Consider the following 18,754-nt stretch of genomic DNA (forward strand, 5'->3'; position numbering starts at 1 on the left):
TGAAGGTGGATGTGAGGTTCTTTGCTTCACTCGCTACCCTTAATAACTGGAATTCCCCACCGGGTGGAGTAGCTCAGGGCCCCTACAGCTTCTTGTTATGGCAGCTGTGTGGCCTCATTGCTGTCTCACTAGTCTTGAGTTTGTTTGAATACTCGGTTGCAAAGAGCAGCAAAAGCTGGATCCTGAATGTCCAGTTGGTTCCAATAAAGAAGGTTGGACAGAGCCTGTGAGTGAGTGTATTCAGAATCCCCTCAGATTGGATTGGAGGGAAACAGAAACAAGTTTCTGTAGGAAGAAGAAAAATGCATTTTTCAGCCTAGGTAAAACTGCACAACATTTGCTTTTGCTTTGTATAAATTGTTCTGCAAGGTATTCAGATTCCACTCCTAACCCATTTAGCTGTTACTGTCCATGCCTTCAGTTTTATAAATCTACAAAATTCTGTAAATTTACCAGAAATCATCCTTGTTATAAATAATAGCTCGGAATGACGTCAAATAGTACAAGCTTTAAACCTTTAGGTTGGGTGGGGGAACTGTGCTGTGTTCCCATTTTCCTAGATTCTAATCAAAGCAAAATTGGCTTATATTATCCAGTATTATTCACATGCATCTCAGTTTACTTTGCCCATTTTCATGGCTTCTGAGAGAAGCCTAGACATAAACTCCTGAAAGACTCCAATTCAGAATGGACTGGGAGAAATTGTACAGGTTAGGTGAAAGGTGTGTTGGGTTGCAGGGTCTTTCTGTGCTCCTTGGGTTTAACATGCATTTAATGTACTAAGCATGAACCCCATCTTGGATGCTAACCAAGTAAAGAAGCAACCTAGAACTAAGGAGACATTTCCTGACAGAACAATTAGCCAGTGTAACGGCTTGCCTCCAGAAACTGTGGGTGCTCCATCAGTGCAGACTTTTAAGAAGAAAGAGACTGAAAAGCCAATTGAAATGGTCTAGGGTCTCCTGCTTGAGCAGGGGATTGGACTAGACCTCTAAAGTCCCTTCCAACTCTTACGTTCAGAGCAAGTAATGGCTGCATGCCTCTTACCCATACTACATTTGGGCAGAGCGGGAACTCTGACCTTTTGGGTGTCTTTGTTTCCAGATGAAGCAATTGCCCACTGGTACAGTGCAGCAAAAGCTGTGTTTAAAATGTAGGTAAATCTCAATCTAGGGGTGTGCAGATGTGGACGGCAGTAGGGAGTGTTCCTATATAAGATAATCTTTATTATCATTTTTTACTATGGGAACACTGGCACACATTAAAAATGAAATTCTGTTGCCTGCTCTCAAAAGTGTACACATACACAACACATAAACATGCTATATACAACATATGTATATACCTGCACCCTTACATACAGTGAGGGAGAAAAATATTTGATTCCCCTGCTGATTTTGTACATTTGCCCACTGACAAAGAACTGATCAGTCTATAATGTTAATGGTAGGGTAGGAACAAAACTGACTGAATCTGGATGTTTTGCTTCAAATACCATGAAGCCCCCTCCTAGAGGTTAACGAGGAAAACAGGTCGTGAAAAGGATGTCCCAGACAATCCTGTGGACCCTGCTCAAGCAACGCTTACATCATGTCCTGGATAGAAGGGAATGAACTGCCAATAATCTTTTCTGCCATCCTCACCACTCTGCACCGCCTTCCTGTCTGAAGCAGTGATGCTTCCAAACCAATCTGTAATGCAATATGACAGGATGCTCTCTATCGTCACTCTATAGCAGTCATGTCAAACTCGCGACATCACCTATCGGAGCTTTTTTGCCATTGCCAGCAATGGGGTGGGTGTGGTTTCCCGATGATGTGTCTGGCCCAGGGGCTGGCAGTTTGACATTCCTGCTTTATAGAAAGTGGTAAGGACAGGGGAAGGAAGAAGTACTTCTTTCATGCGTCGCAGAAAATCCAAGGACTGCTGTGCCCACTTCACCAGTGTCTTGCTGTTGAGCGACCAAGCCAGCCTACTTGTTAGCTACACATCCAGAAATTTGATGCTGCTAACCATTTCCACAGGTGAATCATTAATACACAGAGGAGTGTGGCTGTGCCTGTCTTTTCTGAAATTGACAATGATCTCTTTAGTTTTTTCAATGTTTAAAACTAGGCTGTTTTTCTTACACCAGTCCACCAAACCCTCTACCTCCTTGCAGTAAACACCCTTATTGTCATTTGAATAAGGTCTAGTACTGTTGTGTCATCCGCATACTTCACAATATGGTTAGTGATAAACCTTGCACAACAGTTAGGAGTCAACAGCAGCTGACTTAGGACGCAGCCCTGAGGAGAACCTGTGCTCAAGAAAAAATGGTATTAGAAATATTAGTTCCAACTTGCACATACTGGGACCTGTCAATAAGAAAATCAAGAATCCAGTTGCACAAAGGAGTATTAAAACCTAAAAGGCCCAGTTCATCTTCTAGATGCCGAACTAAAGTCGACAAACAGCATTTGGACATGAGTATTTCTTTCCTTTTAAGTGCTCCAAGCTCAAATGGAGAACGGAAGAAATAGCATCCTCTGTAGAGTGATTTGGACGGTAAGCAACCTGGAGTGAATCAAATACTGGTGGGAGGCTGGATACAATAATGTCCTTCACCAGCCTCTCAAAAGGACATTATATCCAGCCTCCCGCCAGCATTTGATTTGCTTCAGTTTGCTTGGCCTGTGCTTCTGGCTTCCAACAGCAGGGGGCATCCATGCAGTTCTTTTTCTCCTGTCTCCCAATCTTCGGCTGTCTGGGGCTGTGGGCAAGGCTGGCGCTCCTTGGTTACTCCATCCCCTGTGGATGGTGAGGCTCCCCAACTTGCCTGCCTCTCCAGCTGGGTTTGTCCTGCTTGAACGGGAGCGACATCCATTCCAACTTTTCCCGTGTGTTCCAAGCTGCAGATGGCGGAGCTCAGTCACATGGTCACGATCCTGCTCCTGGGTATGTGTGTGTCTTGAGTGACAGCCATGAAATCAGTTTTTAAGGAAGATGACACCAAACATTACCATCTATTTCTTAGGTTTCTAGCCATTCAGCTGCAGGAGACTCCTGGCATTCCCTTCTCCCATTTCTCAAATAAGGCAGCACCCCTCTGTCATAAGCCATCATGGTTTGTTAAAAATACTTGGCTATCTGTCCTCCATACAACATGCAGATTGCCACACAAAGCCCAGTACCAGAGATCCTTCTTTCTGTTCTGCTCACAAGCTCCAACAATTGGGGTTCCAAAGAGTGCGGTGAGACAACTTGCAAGGTATGTAGAGTGAGAGGTGGCGTTGGTTTAAATTGGGAAGGGGTATGCAAAGATTCTCTTGGGCAAAAATGTTCTGTTCCCTTTTAGTTCTCCACCTCTCAAATGAGACACCAAGATTTGGTCCCTCTGGAGCATTGGCAGAAAGGCCTTTGGACCGTGCCAGCAGGTGGGGAGCCAGAAGTGGCCCACCCTGAGATGGAGCCCTGCTAAGATGTAGTGCAGTGTGATTTGCTTTGGGCCCAGCATTGTGGGTACTTTGCAATCCAGAGTTTATGGTTCAAAAGGAACCGTATGCATGAATTAGGCTACTAAACTAACCACTCATAGTCCTCTGGCTCCTGGGCAAAGGAAATACAGATTACATTGCAAAGGATAAACAAATATTTTTGGTTGGGGAGGGGAAATTAACTGCTTGGAATTGGACTGCAAGAGTTGAATACAGGTAGTCCTCCACTTATAACACTTCATTTACTGACTGTTCAAAGTTAATGGCGCTGAAAAAAATGACATGACTTGCAACAGCACTGAAAAAAGTGACCATTTTTTCACTTATAATTGTTGCAGCATCCCCGTGGTCACGTGATTTACATTCAGATACTTGACCAGTGGTTCATATTTATGACAGTTGCATGTCCTGGGACCATATGATCCCCTTTTTGTGACCTTCTGACAAGCAAAGTCAATGGGAAAGCCAGATTTAACTTAACAACTGCAATGATTCACTTAACAAATGTGGCAAGAAAAGTTGTAAAATGGGGCCAAAGTCAACATATTTCTCATTTAGCAACATAAATTTTGGGCTCAATTGTGGTTGTTAAGTTGAGGACTACCTGTATAAGAAATGATGTCAACTTTCTCTGTGCCAGAAGTTCATGTCCAAGTTAGATGCAACAGGACAGTTTTGATAAGCTTACAGATGATCTAGGTAGGATCCGTGGGAAGACGTCTTCCAGAGAAAGAGAAGAGGGCATGGGTGAGGATAGACAATCCAGTAATCAAATCTGCAGATGACCAAACACCAGAGAGGCTGTATCAACATTTATAAGAGGAGCATCGGGCCACAATCTTCAAGATCGATTTTAACAGATGGAAAGTCCTGCATTTGGATAGGAAACATGAAGCTAGATGGACTTTGTCAGGGATACTTCAGTACTGGAATCCTGCAATGGGCAGGGATTGGACTAGATGATCACCAAATCCTCTTGCAAGTCTTCTAATTATGGGCCTTCAGCCTTGTGGTCTTCTTTAAAATCCTAACTCAACCAAAACAGCCAATGCCTCAGAGGAACCTCATTTAAGCCTTCATCCCTCACACCATTGTTTTATCATTTTGTAGGAATCACCCAGCCACGATCCTAAGTCGGTTAAATCCAAGCAACTGAAGGAAAAGTCTAGGAGGAGTGCTTTACATCAAGGTACCTGGAAAAGAATGTGGGATTGCAAGGGAGGGTTCCGTTCTCCACAGACAAATTGGAGACAAGCAGTTTGTTTCCCTGAAATGAAACACAAATCATTCTGAGTTGGCTGCGCATTAATTATTATTGAAAGAAAAATCTTCATCAGGGTCCAATCCAAGCTGGGAATAAACAAAATGGAGGCTGTTTAGAAAGAAGGTTCTTAATATTGAGTTGCAGAACCAGACAGAAATGTGGTTCTGGGGCAGCTGACCTTCTTGGGCTTTTGTGTTTGGAGTTGTTCCTGTTCTTGTGGCATGAGCTTTGACCTGAGGTTCAGTGTGCCCTTTTGGTATTCTGATGGTGGTGGGTTAATCCAATTATGTCCTAAAGGTCATGTCCTGCTTCCCTGGGGCTGGGGCTGATAGCCTGATGTCCTGTGTTGGATTTTTGGGTGAGGGGTTGCTGGTTCTAATTCTATCACTCTACTATTGTTACCTATCAACTCTTGCTCCAAGGGTTTTTGAAAGATTCTGTCTTGAATGGGTTTCTGCAGATACTATTTGTTCATGAATGGGGGGCTCAGTCTTTCTGAATGGGATTATCAAATCTGCATTTCTACAGACTTGGCCTGCTAAATTTCTGGCTGGGGGAGAGGAAGAAGTTTCTGCCTTTTAATATTCCCCCAAATATTTTGTTCTGGGGGGGAGGTTTGTCTTCCTAACAGTTTAAAATACAGATGGCAAAACTGAAACTTTATAGGTAGGGAAAGACTGGGCTGCCTTCCTGCCCCCCTCAAAGAGATTTGTCCAGCACTCCAAACAGTCTCCTGAACTGTTTTTGCAGGAAACTGCGTTGCAGGAAAACATCTGGCAAACATCTGGTTCAAGTTACAACAGGACTGAGCGGAAAGGCTATTTTTACCACTCCTCTGGGGGGGAGAGGAGGGGGGGCAGCAGGAGGAAAGGGAATGCATGGAGTTTCTTTATCCTAGGAGCAATGACACTTCACCCCCACCACCCCCGCCGCAAACCCACCCACCCCCAAGCAACAGGGCTTCAGTTCTCCAGAGGCCAGGATCTGCCATGTCTTGGATGACAAAATTAACTGCTTTCCCTAATTCCAAAATTAATTCCAGAATTTTTTTACAGCTACTTGCTTGCATGAACTGCATACAGCTACTTGCTTGCATGAACACACACACACACACACACATGCCTGGTCCAATCACAATCCTCTGTAGCTATAGGACAAAGGCTTCTATTCCCTGCTGGAAAAGCAGGGGAGGAGGAGCAACATCTGCCCCCCCCTCATCTCCAAGCTGAAGACCAGGGAATCTCTGGAAGGTTATGAGAGGGGAAAACCAAGTGTGGGAACAGCTCGCTTACCGAACCAAGAAAGCCCTGTAAGAGGTGGTCCATGCATCCCCCCCACCCCCACACACCCAGTGAGAGCCTGGAGCCTGGGAGGAGAAGAACCAAAACTTCTCAGGAAAGTATCAGCTTCCTCCATGCGTGGGGTGGGGGTGGGGGGGAGGCTGGTCTGGCACTTGATTCAAATGAGGTTGTACTATAAAAACACCCTTGGAAGGAATGTCCAAGTGATACAAACTGGTGATTCCCTCCAGGCACTGGGGCATTTTTGAGGAATGACACCCATAATCCGCCTAAGGGAACAAGCATTGAGCACCACAAGAAGCACTGGAATAATACTGTTTTATAAAAGATAAGGCAGTTTTACACATTAAATTGAGTATTTGCTAACAGTTAACCGCTGCATTCAGTGAGGAACTAGCAGAACAAAGCGCCTGGGCACCAGGCACAGGACTCTCTGCAGCCCATCTCTGCCGGCCCCAGCTTCAGTCCACGAGAGGCCACTGGTGGACTCATCAGACTCCCCTATCCCCCTCTGCTGAACCCCTTTTTAGAAAACAAGAAATTTCACAGCAGAGGAAATTCCAGGAGAGTCACCATGTTGTAGGAGGGTAGCCTAAGATACAGTACTTCAAATAAGGAATTGTGGGGGGGGGGGATTTCCTATGGCTTGGCAAGTAAGGAGAAGAGCCTGCCCACCAACTGGGGAAAGAGTGGGTGCAGAGCACATACCTGGGCACAGCGCCAGCCCTGGGCAAGCAGGTCAGCTAAGATTGGGATGGGCTGTTCATACTGAGCGCAGCTTCTTCAGCTGTTGGAGGTTTTGACCCCTGAAGGTCTTGTATCCTTCCACAGAGCAGGCCCAAAGTCCCTGAAGCCTCCTCCCTTCCAGATCCATTAGGGGATGCTGTAAGAACTTTTCAGAACCCATAACAGACTCCCTTCCTCCCCACCCCCACAGGGTCAGAGAAGTTGGTACCTAGAAGTGGTCCTCTTAGTGTCCCTGCCACAGTCCTGCCCAATTGATCCTTGAGGCTCCCACTGGCTGTGTGTGATGCTCACAGTCAATCACATACATTGGGGAAGACCTCTCCCCTCCCACCCGCCATTATCCCTCTTAGTTCAAGGTCTGTGATTGCTGCAGTGCCTCAAAGAGTGCCTACTCAGCTTAGGCATGAAAGAAGAGGTTGATCAATAGTAGTGGACTCTCCCGATGGTCCCAGTCCCGGTTCCTAGAATGTCTGGTTGCCCATTACGCCAAATTTCTCTGAGGACCCTCTCACGCTCCTCCAGACGCTGGGCACGTTCCAGTTCCTCAGCCGAAGCAAAGACACTGATTGTGAGGGTTTCATCAGGGGTGCTGGGGGATACCAGGGGCAGCTCTGTCATGGCTAAGGTGGGGACAGAAAGTGCATGGTTGGTTGTATCTTCTTCCTCTTCCTCCTCCTCCTCCTCCTCCTCCTCCTCCTCTTCTTCCTCCTCCTCCTCGCCCTCACTCAAGTCCTGCAGGCTCTTTTGGTGCTTGGGGGGGATGGCTTGAGGGTGCCATGAGATGTGAATGACCAGCAGGCAGAGCGTCAGCACCAGACCAAAGCAGACACCCAGCACGAAGTAGAGGCCCACACTCTCCAGGTTATCTAGTCAAGACAAAGAGGAGCGGGTCAGAAATGGTGGCTTAGGAGAAGGAGGAGGAGATGGGGGGGGCCTCACTGGGCAAATCCTTCCCAGTTTGTTCTCTCCAGGAATGGGCTGCTCGGGCACCACAGAAGTTAAATCAAACATTCTGTGGCACAGGTACAGGAAGCTGCTCCTATCTAATCTCTAGTGGTACATCTCCTCCTTGGGGGATGTCATTTACTTTTTCTGTGCTGCTCTTCAGACTGCAAGGAGGGAATAGCAATCTACCCAGAAAACAACATGGATGGGCTAGACTAAAGGGATTGAATCTGACTATCTCCACCATTTCTCCCTCCTGGAGAACAATAAGACAACAAATAAAACCACCAATGCTTAAAACAATAAGAGGTAAGTTCATTTTAAAAATCAGAAAAGCAAGGCAACAGGCACAATAATCTTTGCACTTGAAGCAGCTGTAGCCCATACAGCTTTCCAGGTCTTCTGAAAGACAGTACAAATAGTCCTCACTTACTGACCATTCATTTGCTGGTCAAAGTGACAATGCTGAAAAAAATAATTTTACTGCCCATTTATGATCTTTGCAGAGTCCCTATCATGTGATTGCCATTATAGTCAGTATGTGTTGACCTGTGCCTGTGTTTTTTTCTTTCCCCCTTATGGAGCAGAGAGATAGGAGAGGAACTGCAAGAGAGTAAGCTGCTCTTCTACGCATTGATAGCAAAGTGATCATTTTCTCTCCAAATTCTTTTCTTTGTGTGAAAGAGAAACAAGCAACTGATTTCTGTAGGCAATATCTCTGCAGAGACTGGGGGAGATGGATTTCAAGAGAGTAACTTGTTTGGGTAGTATGTCCACAACTCACAACTTGTAATTTTTGGATGGTCTTCAAAGGTAGTCCTATGTAGAGTGCATTGCAGTAATCCAAGCAGGGAGCGACCATTGAGCAATCTGTGTAAAGCCCACCTGGGCAAGGCTGCCACCTGCTCCTTGAGCAGGAGTCGTAATTCTAGGAGGACCTCCTAACTCGGTCCAGGGGAGTGCCACCCCATCCAGAGTAAAAAATGACATATCACCCGAGCTGGGGGAGGGGGTGAAAGACCCAGAGGCACAATTTAGTCACCAATTGCAGATGACACTAAACTGGCAGGAATAGCCAACACCCCAGAAGACAAGCTCAGTGCCACTATTCTGGCCCTCCTGAACCTCTCAGCAGGTTTTGATATAATGAACAATAGTATCTTTCTGGACTGGCATTGGGGGTTTGAGATGGGAAGCACAGTTTTGCACTGATTCTCCTCTTTCCTGCATAGCCAGGTCTATTCAGAGTTGGTGGAGGAGGAGAGGTTCAGTGCCAGATCCTTGCAACATAGGATGCCTCAGGGCGTGAGTTTTTCAGCTCTCCTCTTTAATATCTAAACCACTAGGGAGGTCATCCAATGGCATGGGGTTATACATCCACTTCTCTCCAGGCAGGTGAAGCTGTTGCAGTGCTAATTGAAAATCTGGAGGCAGTAAAGGTCTGGATGGGGAGAAATTGTTAATAAGAATAGAATAGAATAGAATAGAATAGAATAGAATAGAATAGAATAGAATAGAATAGAATAGAATAGAACCTGGAAGGGACCTTGGAGGTCTTCTAGTCCAGCCCCCTGCTCAAGCAGGAGAACCTATACCATCTCAGACAAGTGACTGTCTAGTCTCTTTTTAAAAATCTCCAGTGATGAAGTGCCCACGATTTCTGAAGGCAAGCTGTTCCATTGATTAATTGTCCTCACTCTTAGGAAGTTTCTCCTTAATTTTAGGTTGCTTCTCTCTTTGATCAGTTTCCAACCATTGTTTCTCATCCTTCCCTCAGGTGCTTTGGTGAATAACGTGATCCCCTCTTCTTGGTGGCAGCCCCTCAAATACTGGAATAACTGCTATCATGTCGTCCCTGTTTCTTCTTTTCTTTAGACTAGCCAAATCCAAGTCCTGCAGCTGTTCTTCATATATTTTAGTCTCCAGGCCTTGGATCATCTTGGTTGCTGTTCTCTGAACTTTTTCCAAAGTCTCAACATCTTTTTTGACCAAAATTGGTTGCAGTATTCCAGGTGTGGTCTAACTAGGGTTTTATAAAGCGGTACTAATACTTCGTGTGATCTTGATTCTATGCCTCTTGCAAAGAGTCATTTAACCACCACTCAACCTAAATACATACTACCTCCTGGGATCCCTGACCAACCAGGAGAGGCATGAGTCCATGTAGCTGAGCTTATAGCCACAAGGACCCTGTCCAATTCTTCAGGATCAACCGGCTCAAATATTTCCCAGATAGTTGGATTCAGTCACTTCCAAGAGATCCTGCCCAGCAAGACCAAGCATGTTGTGCACCCATCAAGTGCTCTCAAACACTGTGTGGTGTGGAGGCAGACACATATTTCAACCAAGCCCCATTTGCCCACTTACCTCGGATATGTGCATAGGCTGCAATGCTGCTACTCAGGAGTTCCATTTCCCCTTCACCGTCAGCTTCCATGGCAGATGCCTTTGTGGTACCTGGAGAGGGGAGGATAGTTTCAGCAGTGAGGAAGGTTTGCATCATCCTGGACTTTGCATTGCCCTTCAACTGGCTAGCTGGTTTGTTTTGACTATTTATTAATTAAAAATTAAAACATAATATGCTCCTTACATTTCCTTCAGTTGCTCAAGGGAGCTTACAGACTGATTGTCTTTCATTTGATCCCCAAATGCAAGAGCTGTGAAGTGGGCTGGGCGGAGGAAGGGTGAGTGACTCAAAGTCACCCAGGAGTCTCCATTGCTGAAAGTAGACTGGAGTTGAGCAGGCAGTGTCACAATAGGGATATTATGCTTTTGCAAGGCTGAATGGATCCTCTGGGGCAGGGGTGGGCAGCTATGGCCCCTTTACAACCATGCTGGGAGCTGAAATCCACAGGGGCCATAATTGCCCACCCCTGCTCTGGCATCTCACAGCAGAAGAGAAGCTGAATGCTTCACTCAGGTGATGTCACAGTGGTTCTTTCACATCTGCCTGTCTCAGAGGTGGAAATATGGGGGCAGGATGGGCTGGATCCCAACCATAGTGCAGTGCAGGAAAAAGCTGCCTGCCTACTTTCAAGAAGTCAGACCAATAAGAGACACACAACTACCTTTTCCATAGCACTTAGAATGAAGCAAGTTAAATAAAAGGAGCTTTGAAGCCAGGATGGCAGCAAAACAGAGTCCTTTTAACCAGCAAGCACGGCCTGGCTCCCCCCTCCCCGCCCAGCCCTGCAGAGGCATCATGGGAGGCTGCCAAATCCTGGGAGTAAATCGAAGCTAGCAGCCAAACAGGACAGGAAATGGTTTCTTTTCCTTGCCCTCTGCTTTAGCTCTCTTTGGCTCTTAAAATGTTTTCTGAGCTGCAGAACGGAGCAGGCGAGGGAGGAAGGAAACCTCTTGGAGCTTCCTGGCTGAAGAAGAATCCAAAATGGCACCTCCCATTCTCAAAGCTGATCCAGGCGCTCTTTTGTGGGTCTGGCCCAGGTTGTGGAGATGGGCAAAAACTGAGGCTTTTCCTTTTCTTTTATATCCCACCAGTCCTGATGCTTCCCGTTACTGTCCAGGAATGGCTGCACCTGAGGGGCAGAACAACTGACTGGGCTTCGAGGCTCCTGTTTCTGCTCCAGCCCAGGGCAGGCGCTAGGCTACATGGCAAGGATGCCTACCGAACAACTTCCACGTTTTCTCACTTCCACTGGCAAGTATTCCCCTTCCTGCTCCTTGGTGGGGACAAATTGTGCTGCAAGGACAGCTGCATCATGGGCTTTGGGACCTGGAAGGAAGTTCAAAATATTTTCTCCATCTTTCCACTCCAGAGAAGAGGACAAGAAAGAGAAAATGCTATAAGTTCAGTTTGGGGAGGATGGACTTCTACAACATGGACTGTATCTCAGAAGATCCGTTGATCTATGCTACATGTGATCAGGAAGGTTTCAAACTACCTCTGTCAGGATTAGATATGTAAACATTATTATTATTATTATTATTATTATTATTATTATTATTATTATTAATAATAATAATAATAAATAGAATAGAATAGAATAGAATGGAGTATAGAGTAGAACAGAATAGAATAAAATAGAACAGTTGAAAATGCTGCAACACAGAAGCACAAAGGTTGTCCTCAATTTTTCAAAGGGCACAACAAAAATAATAAAAATTACAGCCCCACATCCACTGAAGTGTAGTTTGAGTGTAAAAAGAATGAGCTCCCCTTTCCTGGTTGTGTAGAGATGGGAAGCTTGAGTCGGGGCTCCTACAGAGAGCTGGGACTGGACTCAAGGGTCCCTCTAGGAAGGACAACTGACTGCAGCCACTCCATTTGTCCTGTTGACTTCTTCACTGCTTTGGAACCAGCAGGGTAGTTCTTGGGAGGGGCAGGTCCTCCTGGTTTTCATTATGCAGCATTGTTCAGATGTCAAAGGTCAGAGGACTTCCCCCCTGGTGACTGGCACCAAAGGAGTATCCAAGGACCGCTGAAGGAACAGAGGCACCTTCCCTTTGGGGAGAACCCATTTCACTCATGGAAGCGCTCAGCTCCGGCCTCTCCTTGCCAGAGACTGCCAGAAGGTAAGTGGGCAGAGAAGGTGCATTTGGGGGCTTCCTCTCATGGACGCCCAAGGTGCGCACTGTGCACAAAGATCGACCAATTATGTATTGGCAGTTTTGATTCTTTGGGTGGATGGGTCAGGTTTGGTTGTGTTCCATCTAGTAATTTCCTTTTTAAACATCCTGAGAGTTGCAAAGAACATCGATTACAAAGTCTCTCCACAAGAAAAGGAAGGAAACAGCTTTAAAGGGGTCCCGGGCTGCTTCTTTCCAGGGCGCGGGGAAGCCCAGCAATGTCACCGTCTCCCGCCAAACAGCAGACGGGGCAGGAAAAGCAGGAATGCGGGCGGAAGAAACCATCGGGAGAGCAAACCTCGGAAAGCCAGAACTTGAGACGCTACAACTTTTGGAAGTGCCCCCCCCACCCCACCCGCGAGAAAAGACGCTCGCCTCAACGCGGCGAAGGAGGGAGCGCGCGGCACGGAGCTCCGCCCCACCCCGAGGCCCCTTCCCGGGGCAACCGCGGCCGGGCAGGGGGGCTCGGGCGGCGGGGGCTGGTAGCCCGCCAGGTGACGCCCCCTCCTTGCGCTCCTCGGACAGTCTGCGGGAGCGCGGCCCCGCAACTGCCCCCGTCCCTGGCTCGGGGAAAGGGAGGATGGGGCGCCGCCCGGGACTCGTTCCTCCAGAGAGACGTGGCTCCGGCTAAAGGGGCTCCGTCTAGGGGCCAAGGGGGAGGGCGGAGAAGGTTCAGTCGTGCCCTGCAAAACGAAGGAGCGAGGCAACCTCTGAACTTAAGCAGAGTGCCGGCCAGGAGTCGCCAGCCTTGTCCTCAGCTGGGCTTGGCGGCCTGCCTCTCCCGCCAGATTGTGACCACCCAGGATCCGGCGAGGCCCGGCGGCGAAGCCTCGGGCAGCTGCCGGGACGATCTGGAAAGCGAGCTCGTACGGCGGTCGTCGAGAGAGCCCCTCTCACCATCTCCGCCGCCGGGGGAGCAGAGGCGTGAAGCAGCGGCTTACCTGTTGCCTTCAAGGCTGCGGCTGCCGGCTCCCCATCGCGGCAGAGCCAAGCACGGCCCGCGGGAGGATCCGGCCGCGGCTGAGGAGCCGAGCCGAGCTGGCCAACCGTCCGGCGCGAGTGGAAAGGGGCGCTCCCTTCCGCGCAGCCGAAGCGAGCGGGACAGGCGGGGCGGCTGGCAGAAGGGACGCTCTCGGCACCGCCCCGGAGCCCTCTGTCAGCGGAATTAGCAGGAGGGGAGCCCGCCCTTCCGCTGGGACGGCCTCCGGGGCGGTTGCTAGCGGGCCAGGGAAGCGGCGTCCTGCCCGCCGAGGGCGAAACGAGCCCGCTCCGGCCTGCCGCCCCTTCCCCTCCCGCGCGGGCTGGGGAGGACTCGTGGGCGCCGTCTGGGGAGCGGCTTCAGATCAGGAAAGGTGGCCTCAGTTGGGCGGAGAGCCCGCCCCGTCTTCAACCCCAGCCCCTCCCGCGAAACAGCCGCCCTGCGCCGGCGGAGGCAGCCAGAAGCCTCCTGGCCGTGGCCGAAATGCCAGAAATGCAGGGCGGCAGCCGCGGAGGTCAGCGGCGGCTCCGGCCTTTTCCGGCCCTGGCGCGGGGAACGCTGCCTCTCTCCTGATGGGCGGCGGGGGGGGGGAGAGGAGGGGGAAGGCGGCTGGGGAAGCTGAACCAGGCCAAAGGGAGAGCTCGGCCCCCCCAGGGCAGCTGCGGCTTCCTCTCCCCCCCCCCAGCTGCCCTGGTTAATGATTCCCTCCGAGGCAGAGATGGGAAGGCAGGCGCCGCTGGCCTCCCGGGCACCTTCGCCCTTCAGCTGCCCCGGGCTCCCAAAGGGGCAGCACTCATGAGAACACAAGCGGATTTGTCACCAATGGAAGGGAAAGCAGCTTCCCTGAGATTTGGGCAGGCCCAGGTCAGGGGAGGCCTTCAGGCGTGGGAAGGGGAAATGTTTACTCTGGTTTGGGGGAAGCTGTAGCTCAGCCATACTCCCTGCCCTGCTCAAAAGGCCAAAAGATGGCCCAGCCCTGCCTGCCTAATGCCACATGTGGCCAGGAAGTTGCCCTCCCAGCGGAGACCTTGGGCAGAAGGGAAGCGGAGGCCGAGCTCTCTTCCAAGCAGCCAGTGGAGTGGGTTGGTCCAGTCTTTGGCTTGCCTGAGCCACACTGAGTGAAGAGGAATTCTCTTCAGCTGCCTCTAAAATACATTATGTTGTTAATGTACATAAATAACCTTCCTTTATTTTTTAAATATTTTTTATTGTCTTGTGGGACTGTGATACTAACTGTCCAGTGCTGCAAGCAGCCTGTGAGCTCCGGATTGACATACCTACATTAGAGATCTTGGAACTGGAAATTCCTATAAAGCTGGGACAGGAGGTGGAGGGGGACACCAAATCATTCCAGGAGTGGCCAAACATAGAAAGACATTCCTGCTTTCAGGGAGGGGAGGGGGAGAGAAGATAGAAGATAATATATAGAAAGGAAAGAGAAGGGAAGGGAGCCCACTCCTACACTGCTTACCTGGGTACTACTAGGAGAAGGATCCAGGGCCTCTGGGAGAGCCAGGAAGCCCAGAAACTGGCAGTTTGTCCCCTCCTCCTGTGTCCGCCTCCTCTTGACTGCAAAGGGAGATTGCAGACAGGCTGGGAGTTGGGGTCTGGTTTGCATTAAGGTTGCAGAGCAACAGGAAATAGTTGCTGGTTGGGGCCAGAGCTCCCCTTTCCTCTTAAATACAGGCTTGGGGAGGGGTGTGTGGTTGGGAAGTTTCTTTGCTTTAGAACTTGTGCATGGCCACAAACACTTGGACAGACACAGCATCAGCCAGGTGAAGTAATTATAGCAAGCTAGAAAAGAGCACACTAGACGTCCAGTCTTCAGCTTGGAAGGGGCAATAGTAGCCCCTTCCTTAAAAAGTTAAAGGGCTGAGATTCTGTAAGGACCTGCTTCAATCCCTCTTCCCAAGAAAGCAGAACTCCTGGAATGGTTTCATCCCAAAAGGAACTTTTATTAGGAGAAGTTAACAGCAGGCACAGAAGGCAGGATCTGACAGTTTCCTGCGCGAATCAATAGGTTAAAAGAGTAACTAGCATCCCCACCCCAATAGTCCATCCTGTCAGTTCAGGTGAGCCAATCCCCAGGTATGAATCCACTGTGGGAACGGGATTGATAAGATGCCCGTTCCCAAGGTTGTTAGGTCCTCGCACCTTCCGCAGCTAGAGATAAGGCAGATGGCCAGAAGCACATTCCATTCTCACCCCAGGCTGGCATCAAGGGAGATAGATCAAAGAGCAAGCAGATAGAGGAAAGCCGAGAGCATACATTGTAGTGCCCATAGCTTCCCCTCTCGCCCCCCAGTATGGCAGAACCCGCAGGAACAGAGAATAAAGAAATCACCCCTTCCAACAACAGTTCTGACAGATTCATTTATATTTAAATGCATGCAGATGGCCCATGGGTGGGCAGAAAAAGATAGCAAAAGGTGGTTGCTTTCCTGCTTAGATAATCCTTCAGAGGTTCAAGAAGCAGCTCCCTGAAATCTGGCTTTTGAAACTCACTGCTCATATTTTTCAGGGTGTATGTCTTATGGCTTTCAGGTGCTCCCAGTCCTATGTTCTTGTTTTTTGGACAGTCCTGCAAACAGCAATATGGAAATGTACAGTAGACCTCTTTCAGCACAAAACAGATCCAGTTTGGTCTAATGGTTAAGGGGCTGGCCTAGTCTTGCTTTAGACTGGGTGACATTGGGCCAGTCCCTCCCTCTCAGCCCAGCCCACTTCACAGGGTTGTGGTTGTGAGAAAAATAGGAAGGAGTATACTCACAATCCTGAGTTGCTTATAAAGTAATAAAGGCAGGATAAAAATCAAATAAATAGACTTGCTAAAGTTAGATTCTCCTGTCTTTCAGGCCATCCAACCCTCGATTACTTTTTTTTTTGCTTCTTGGCGACTAGTCAGCAAGACCAAATACGCGTCCTAAGTGTTTATTATACAGAGACCCAGCACTCTGGAGAAGCCCAGAATACTGGAAAAGGTGGAAGGAAAGAGAAGAGCAGCAGCAAGGCTCCATGACTTTGATTGTTGCAACACCTGGAGGACCACGTTGAGGACCTATCTGTGGAGAAAATCACTGTGGTCACTATATGGCACATGATCTATATGCAGTTAGCTTATTTTTTTTCTTTTGTACAGTTACAACAGTTCATTTAATGACCGTTTGAAGTTACAACTGGAAAATGACTTATGACCGTATTTCACAATTACAACTGTGGCAGCATTCCCATGGTCACATGATCAAAATTGGGATGCTTGGCAACTGACTCATATTTATGATGATTGCAACATCCCGGGATCATGTAATCATCTTTTGCGACCTTCTGACAAGCAAAATTAATGGGGAAACCCGATTCACTTAACAACCGGGTTTCTAACTTAACAACTGTAATGGTTCATTTAACAACTGTGGCAAGAAAGGTTGTAAAATGGGGCAAAATTAACAACTGTCTCAGCAATAGAACTTTGGTCTCAGTTATCATCATAAGTTGCCTGTACTTCTAATCAGCTCCCTGAGTTGGACAGCAACTGTTTGCTCAAGGACAGCAAACAGATGTTTGCCAATGAAATTCAGTGGAGAATCCCTAACAAATTTTCCCTTAAGGTCAAGACTTTGTACTTGTCTAACTGGGAACCTGAGAAGGGGAAAAAAGGAAATTGATTTTTTTTTAACAGTGCAAGGGGTTTGGCTACAGAGAGGGCAACAAGATGGTTCTTATCCAGCCTTCTAGTCCATGGAAGACAAGAATCCTGGAGGTGAGGAACAGGCCAGATATCTGAAGGAGGGCAGCCAAAGAGGAGGAAAACATCCAGGGACCCCAGAGGAGTCAACCTGACTTTGATAGGCAGGAAGATTCCAAAGCAGATCACAAAGAGATTGTTCTGGATCAAGAGGATGACTCCACATCAATTTGTCAAGAACCAGTGTTGCTAAACAAACCTCATTTGACTTGAAGATTAAATAAATACGTAAATGAAATGGTCTTTCTAGGTTGTGGAAATGGTAGCTAGGCCAAATACCCCAGCTAATGAAGTGTGGTTGGAATGACACAATGACTTGAAAATCATACAATGGGTGTTTATCCAGAGTTCCTCGTCAAGTTGGTGCCCCTCTGTTCAGTTCTTTCTAAAAATTAGGATGGAGTGAATGCTTGTCAGTCTGAGAACACAAACTGCATCATTACTACTGTAGCAGAATGAAATAAAATTCAACATGTAACTCTAGAAGTTAGGGAAATTGGATGCAAACAACAGAAGTTTAACCAGAGAAATTAAAAGTTATGAATGTAGGAAAAAACACAGACTTATAGGAGGAGTGTTGTTTAGTTTCTGACTGAACTCATGAAAAATCTCTAGAAATGGAAGTTAATTTTAAGCAATGGGTAAGTAATGTTAAGCAGAGTAAGAAATAGACCAAAAAAGCTAAGGCATGAGAGAAAAGTAAATATCATTAAATCTAATTTGTACTATTTACTATACCACTATTTATCTTTCTATTTTTGGATCTACCATGCATCTACCAATCCATTTGCTGGTTTATACTTTAAATGTCTCCCCCTTTTGTTAGGGGTTAGGCTCATCAATTCTGTCCAATCATGACTTTGACTTATTGCTTCCTTGAACCATTAACCTTCTGTCCTATATTTTTTGCAGTTCAAGCCCTTATCTATTTCCTACATATGACCAAACCACCTCTGCATGTTTCTTCTTAGTTTGATATTCAGTTAACATCCATTCAACCTTGGCTTCATGTTTTAAGTACTATCTTCTCACTTTTCCTAGCGTAATTCAACTCTTCTCTCATAATCCAAGGGGCAGAATTATGCTCTTACACGCAGCCACTTAGGCTTTCCTTGATAAATACTCATTCCTTGCAGCTGCATACATACTAAGAAGTTTTTGCTGCATCTTAATTTTTCTCCATGTTGCCAACTCTAGTAAGCACACGGTTTCTTCCTCACTTTTGTTAGACATTCTGATCAATTCTTTGTGGCAAAGATTTAACTGGTGTTATTAGGATAGAGAAATAGAAAAAAGATAGATAAAGGGTTCTGATTAAAGAAGTTTATATACATTAGCTATTTCAAAATAATAATGTTATTTTGTTATGACCTATTATAAAGTTATTATGATATGACCATTTGGTCTATCATAAGAATTGTACAGTTAGTGTAATGTTTGCTGCAAATAATTTGAGCCCTCGGCTAGCAAAAGGGTATTATCTGCATTCACCTCCACACGGATTCCTTATCTATCTCTGCATAAAAACATTAACCGACCAAGGGAACTTCATGCTGACTTGGCTTACTCATTGCTCAGTGTGAAGCTTTAATTCGATCTCTGTGCAAAACATTTCCTATTTCCCCCAGCCAGGTTGATTGAGAGTGCCATCCGCTGCCAATGCAAAGATGTGCATGCTTGGAAGGATGGTCAGTGTTGGTATCCCTTAAACTT

At 47.3% G+C, this 18,754-nt stretch overlaps 1 protein-coding gene across 1 annotated transcript; it reads right to left on the bottom strand.

Moving 5' to 3' along the window:
- Nucleotides 1–6,962: 6,962 nt before the first annotated feature.
- EVA1B (eva-1 homolog B) lies at nt 6,963–10,170 on the bottom strand. The gene is made up of 2 exons (XM_015811688.1): nt 10,101–10,170; nt 6,963–7,654 (listed from the first exon to the last, which is right to left on the bottom strand). Exons 1-2 carry the CDS (start codon nt 10,168–10,170, stop codon nt 7,209–7,211), a joined length of 516 nt encoding a protein of 171 aa, XP_015667174.1. The 3' UTR covers nt 6,963–7,208.
- Nucleotides 10,171–18,754: the final 8,584 nt, after the last annotated feature.

Source organism: Protobothrops mucrosquamatus, unplaced genomic scaffold, assembly GCF_001527695.2.
Source record: "Protobothrops mucrosquamatus isolate PMUCROS unplaced genomic scaffold, P.Mucros_1.0 scaffold46, whole genome shotgun sequence".
Lineage (NCBI taxonomy): Eukaryota > Metazoa > Chordata > Lepidosauria > Squamata > Viperidae > Protobothrops > Protobothrops mucrosquamatus.